Source organism: Herpailurus yagouaroundi, unplaced genomic scaffold, assembly GCF_014898765.1.
Source record: "Herpailurus yagouaroundi ecotype Mexico unplaced genomic scaffold, PumYag 295, whole genome shotgun sequence".
NCBI lineage: Eukaryota > Metazoa > Chordata > Mammalia > Carnivora > Felidae > Herpailurus > Herpailurus yagouaroundi.
The window spans coordinates 2,202,418-2,208,242 of record NW_024412512.1 but is presented as its reverse complement, the minus strand read 5'-3'; the positions used below and the strand labels follow the sequence as shown (position 1 = coordinate 2,208,242).

The following is a 5,825-nucleotide window of genomic DNA, read 5'->3' as shown; positions in this document are numbered from 1 at the left end:
GGATGGCGGGAGACCGCGGTCCCGGGTAAGTGGAGCCCTCGACGTCTGAACCTTCACCTTCATCCGAGGCGGGTGGGGGCCCCTGGAATTTTGGGGTGACAACACAGGGTGGGCTTACACGTCCCACACGTCCACACGATCGCTTCCCTCCTGCTCCGTGGTGCCACCCTGCCTGGGACAGGCGCCCCGAGAAGGGGCCGCGCAGTGATAAACAGGACGACCCTAAGAAACCACAGGTGTCCAGAATGTCGTTTCTTTAATGTCCTGCGAGGGGCGCCACAGAAGGGGAGGGAATAAATACAGAAGGGATGTTGCGGTGCGCCCGGCCCCCAGCCTGGGAAGCGGGGGGATGCCTGTGGGCCTCAGGTTCCCTCGTCTGTAAACAGGGCAGGACACCCTGTGAGCCTCAGATCGTGAAAGGGACAGCGTTTTCCGGGGCGCTTTTCCAGCCGGGAACAGGAAGTCCCCGCGCTACCCAGGCCTCAGCGGGTCGGTGCCGCTTCCTGTCCGCCAGGGGGCGCCAGAGTCCGGTCCCTCGATGGAAGGCCCACTCCCCCATCACCGGGCTGGGGCAGCCCCTCCGCGGAAGTCCCGGCCTCTGCCCAGGAGAGATCCTACATCCTCCGCTCGCCCCACTTTTCCCCCGACCCTGGCATCCCAAGTGGCCCTTGCCCTCCCTTTCCGAGGAGGTAAACTGAGTCAAGGGGGGGGGGGGCAAACCCAGGGGCTGTCCTAGTGAGGGGCAGAGACAGGAGGGGGACGACGACCCGCCGCCGTCAACCTCTGACTCACTCACAGCCCTTCGGCCACCTGGACCTGGGGCCGAGCGACAAGCGGCCTCTGGGCTCCCTGAGCACCGGTCCGCCCGCAGGTCCCGCCTGCCACGCGCGGGTCTGAGCCCGGGGGCAGCGGGGCCTGGCTCACAGCAGGTTGATCTCGTCCAGGTAGCGGGCCAGGACCGAGTCCCGCACGTCCTTGAAGACCTTGCGGATGTTCTGCGTGTCCGTGGCGCACGTGTAGTGGCTGAAGAGTCGCCGGGAGCGCGGACCCTTCCTGCTCCCGTCGGCGCTGTCCACGCAGCTGGAGTACATTCTAGTGTACATGTCCAGGATGAACTTCTTGGCTGCCTCCACGTCCTGCTTCGGGCCTGGGGGAGGGGAGGGGGGGATGGGCAGTCAGGGCACGGGGCTCGTGGGGCAGGAGGGAGAGTCTCCTGGGTCAAGGAGGGGATCTGGAGACCCTGCTCCACGCGTGCACCTCAACGGGGCTGCAGGCGCCCCAGGAACCACGCGCCATGGTGCAGGCCGGCGCCATCTTTGGTTTTTCTAGAGGGTCACGTGACTATCAGGTCCAGCCAATGGGATCCGTCGAGGATGGACTCAGGTGAGTCACATGACCTGGAATGGACCAATAAGACTTGGCCCTGGGACTTTAGGCAGAACTGTGTTAAAGAAGGAAACCCTCTCACTTGGCTGGGCTTGCAGCTAAGGGGATGGGAGCCTAGAGCTGCCGACAAAGACATTCCTGAGAGGTGCAGAGGGGTAAACCGAGGCCAAGAGAAGGGGAGGGGTGGCCACCCTGGTGAGGCACCTGCCATGCTCAGTCTCTCTCTCTCTCTCTCCCAAGCACAATGTGGGCAAGGGCTTCTAGAACCCAAGCCCTGGTTCTCCTACTTACTCGTTGGGTTGCCTTATATGTTAGTCCATGTTAGCGCTGTGAGCCTCAGTTTCCCCGTTTGTAAAATGGGGATCCTAACAGTCCCAAGCCTCCCAGAGTTGTGAGGATTCAATGCGACCACGTGGAGGGCTCTGCGCTCCATAGGCGGAATGTTCTTCTGATTCTTCCAGACAGGCAGGGTACCCAGTGGTTAAGGCTGGTGGCTCCGGATCCAGACCGCCTGGGTTCGAATCCTGCCTCTGCCACCCGCTGGCCGTGTGACTTTTGGCAAGCGGTTGCCCCTCTGTGTGCCTCAGTTTCCCCACCTCTATAGCGGTGAGGAGGAAGAGCTGCACTGCACAGGACTTTTTAGCGAGGATGAAATGAGTCCATACGTGAGGGCGCCTCCGGCAGTGTTAGATACTTTAGCCGCTGCTATGATCACAAACGTTATTCAGTACAGAACAGGCAAGGACTGACACCCGGAAGTCGGCAGACTACTGCAGCCCCTTTGGCTGGGAGACAAAGGTGAGTCATGAGCGTTTCCTTGGACATGAAGGGAAACAGTCCCTCAAAACTACCCACTTTATCCCCCTCCCCCGACTCTCCAGACCACGTTCCCATTCCCAAGGCCACCCAGCCGGGAAGGGAACAAGGGGCGTCCGCCATGCTGGGACAAGTCGCCATCTGTCTCTCGGGCCCCTAAGTCTCCTGGGGATGATTGGCTGAGATTGGCCTCGTGGGCTGCGAGACCTGACAAGGCCAAGCGTCACGCCCGTGGTGATGTCACCGGGCTTAAGACCTTCGTCTGCCACGTTGCTTGCGTACCGGGGCGAACAGCGTTCCCCCCAATCCAACGTCCCCCGACAACCCCAGAATATGACCACGTCACCTCATTTGGAAATAAGGTCTTTGCAGATGTAATTGGTTAGCTTGAAATGGGGTCACACTGGATGGGGGGGGGCCCTACAGCCAATGACTGGCGTCTTTATAAGAAGAGGAACGACACAGAGAGAGAGAGAGGCCATGTGACAACAGAGGCAGATTGGAGGGATGTATCCATATGTCCAGGGACACCGAGGATTGCAGGTAACGCCAGAAACTAAGAGACACCAGGGACAGATCCGACCTCAGAGCCTCCGGAAAAAACCCACCCCGGCTTCATTTCAGACTTCTGGTCGCCTTAACTGATGGGGATCCACGTCTGTTGTTTTCAGCCTCCTAGTTTGCGGTGCCAGGAGACGAAGCCAGCTCGTCCCCAGGACACCTGCCATCACTCCCCCCCACCCTTTACGTGTGTGCCATTCGGCCACCAAGACGAGAGTCTGTTTGTCCCTTTTTGAGTGGGAGCTGGCCTGACTGATTGGCTTGAGCCATAGAATGAGGCGGCTGTGACCATCCGGGACCTCTGAGGCCACCACGTCGGGAGCAGAGGCTTCCCCCCCCGCCCCCCCCCCCCCCCCCCCCAGGGCTGACGTCTGGCTACCCTGAGACAGCCATGCTGCGTCCTCGCAGTGGCCCTAGGCGGAAAGTGCTAGCCAATACACCCCTTCCCGGGACCCTCCGAAACCCCACCTCCCCTCTGCGGGATACACTGACCTGTGCCCGACTCCCCCGTAATCCTCTCTAGGCGGCCAGGCCCTCGCCCCTCCGTCTGCGCTGACCGCTCGCCCCCAAACCCGCTTAGTGAGGTCGTCCTGTCCCGATTCACGCGCAATTGCCGAGACGCTGCACAAACCTGTTAGCTACAAGCACCGCATGAAAGAGGGCTGCTGTGTCTATGAAAACGTTGTGTCCTGGAAGGACTTGTTCAAAGGTCAGGCACCTATTTCCTTGGTGTTCTGCTAACCGAGGGGGCGCCTGTGTGGCTCAGTCGGTTGGGCGTCCGACTTCAACTCAGGTCATGATTTTGCAGCTCGTAAGTTCGAGCCCCACCTCGGGCCCCCCACTTTCAGTGTGGAGCCCTCTTCGGATCCTCTGTCTCCCTCTCTCTCTGCCTCTCTCTGCTCTCTCTCTCTCTCTCTTAAAAATAACAATTAAAAAAATTATTCTGCTATCTGATTAGACATAGATGCAGTGACTATGAAAGACTCAAAAAAAGAAGTCTCGAAAACCCAGGCAGAGTCTGGAAAAGGTTGACACCTTCCAGGTGTGGCTCATGACGATGAACTCGACAGCAGACCACGTGCAGAGAATCTGTAACACCTGCGTCTTTAGAACCCCTGCTTGAAGCAGGTGCTTCGGGATTGATGGCTGCCACCCTCCCCCCCCACACACACAGAGGGGGAAACTGAGGTTCACGGCTTGGGTCTGGAAGTCAGGTCTGTCTGATCCCATTTGAACCTCCACTGACTCCAGCTGGGGCAGGGTCTGGACCAGCATCTCTCCTGGGAGCTGCCCGTTGGGGCTGAAGGGCTTAGAGAGTTCTAGAACCACTCACCCTGGAAACTGGGGAAGTAGGTAGCCAAGTGGGAGGTGGAGATCTTCTCCTCTAGGATGTCAGTTTTGTTGAGGAAGAGGATGACGGACGTGCTTTTGAACCAGGGCAGTTCCAGGATAGTGCCGAACAGGGCCAGGCTCTCCTTCATCCGGTTCTGTTTGGGGGGAACAGGCAGACCACGGCTCCAACACGACGGCCGCCTTGGTCCAGACACGAGCCCTCCCCCACGTGGAGAGGGGGCTGCCAGCCTACTGTCCGGGAGCTCAGGGCTCCCCGATTCCTGGCTGGGTCGGAGGGGGTGGCCCATGCTTTTGTGTGGCCTGTACCGCTCCGACTAGTGTCCCCAAGTTGACGCCCCTCTGGAACCGCAGAATGGGACCATATTTGGAAATAGGGTCTTTGAGGATGTAATTAGTTAAGAAGAGGTCCTTCTAGATTGTCGCGTCTGGTGGCAGGTGTCCTTTTAAAGAGGGGACGTTTGGACCCAGATATGTGGGGAAAAGTCCATGGGACCACAGGAGGCGGAGATGGGCAACGGGTGCACAGAACAAGGGACACCAAGGATGGCCAGTGACCCCCAGAAGCGGAGAGCGCCTGGGACGGTCTCCCCCGCAGGCTCAGGAGGACCGAGCCTGGCCAACGTGCGGATCCGGGGTGTGTGGCCTCGGGCGCTGGGAGAAAAGTCTCCGTGGCTCCGGCCCCCCGGGTTGTGGTACTTTGTTAGGACAGCCCAGCAAACTAGGACACCTCGTGTGGCTGCCTTGGAGCAAACTCTGTGGCAGAACGACCTCAAATTCATTCTGTCTGATTCGGTCTGAAAGTCAGGACGACAGCATCTGACCCCTGGATCCCCAAACTGTCCGTGTGGAACCGTAACCCCTAAAAGCCCCGAGGTCGGAAATGGGCCGGGTCTTAATTAGGAGAAGAGCTCACAAAAGAGTGTTGTCCAGCCTTTCGGAATAAAAGCAGGACACTGCCCCTGAGGCAATGACCCATTTTCCCAGGCCAGCTGCCTTGCGCTTCCGGGGGGGGGGGGGCTGCGTCCAGGGGCTCCGGCGTCCCTTTGTGTGTGTGTGTGTGTGTATCTGTGTCTCGGGGCGCAGCGCTCTGACCACGGAAGAGTGGGGGGCGGGATTCAGAGCCACGCCAGACACACCCGGACCCCATCAAGCGCGGCCATGGGCTGTCCTGCTCGGCTGCACGCCTGGAGGCCAGCAGGAGGCGGTGCCCCCGCACCCACGGTGGACCTCACCTCTTGGTTGTTCTCCTCCAGACACTGGTCATACTCGCTGAGCGAGGCCAGGTAGATGAGGGCGATCACGTTCTCAAAGCAGTGGATCCACTTCTTCCGTTCCGACCTCTGGCCCCCGACGTCCACGATCCTGCCAGGAGCCAGCCCGGGTCAGAACTCAGAGCCAATCAGGGCCCCGTGACACGGCACCCCAGATAGCTGGGACACGTCAAGCCACAATCGGTGCCAGCTCCTGGGCCAACGCCCCTTGTGTGTTAATTGCCTTTCACCCACCCCGCAAGGTGGGTGTTACGATTTTGCCCATTTACACACGAGGAAACTGAGGCACGGGAGGGGGACATTTTGCCGGGCTTCTGCCCTGGGCTGCCTGATTTCTGCCCCCGTGTTAGAGGACAGAGGGTCAGACACATCCGGAGTCTGCCCCTGCGGGGGGGGGGGGGGGGGGCCAAAGCGCAGAAGAGCTCCAGAACTCAGTTT

General features: G+C 59.9%; 1 protein-coding gene across 1 annotated transcript in view; it reads right to left on the bottom strand.

The window, feature by feature from the left end:
- Positions 1 to 237: 237 nt before the first annotated feature.
- The window catches only part of GNA15 (G protein subunit alpha 15), a 20,728-nt gene continuing 15,140 nt past the window's right edge, over positions 238 to 5,825 (bottom strand). The window contains exons 6-7 of the mRNA XM_040461574.1: positions 4,097 to 4,250; positions 238 to 1,147 (exon numbers count right to left, since the gene is read on the bottom strand). Coding sequence (XP_040317508.1) covers positions 921 to 1,147; positions 4,097 to 4,250 — 381 coding nt within the window. The 3' untranslated portion in view covers positions 238 to 920. The remainder of the gene's footprint in view (positions 1,148 to 4,096; positions 4,251 to 5,825) is intronic.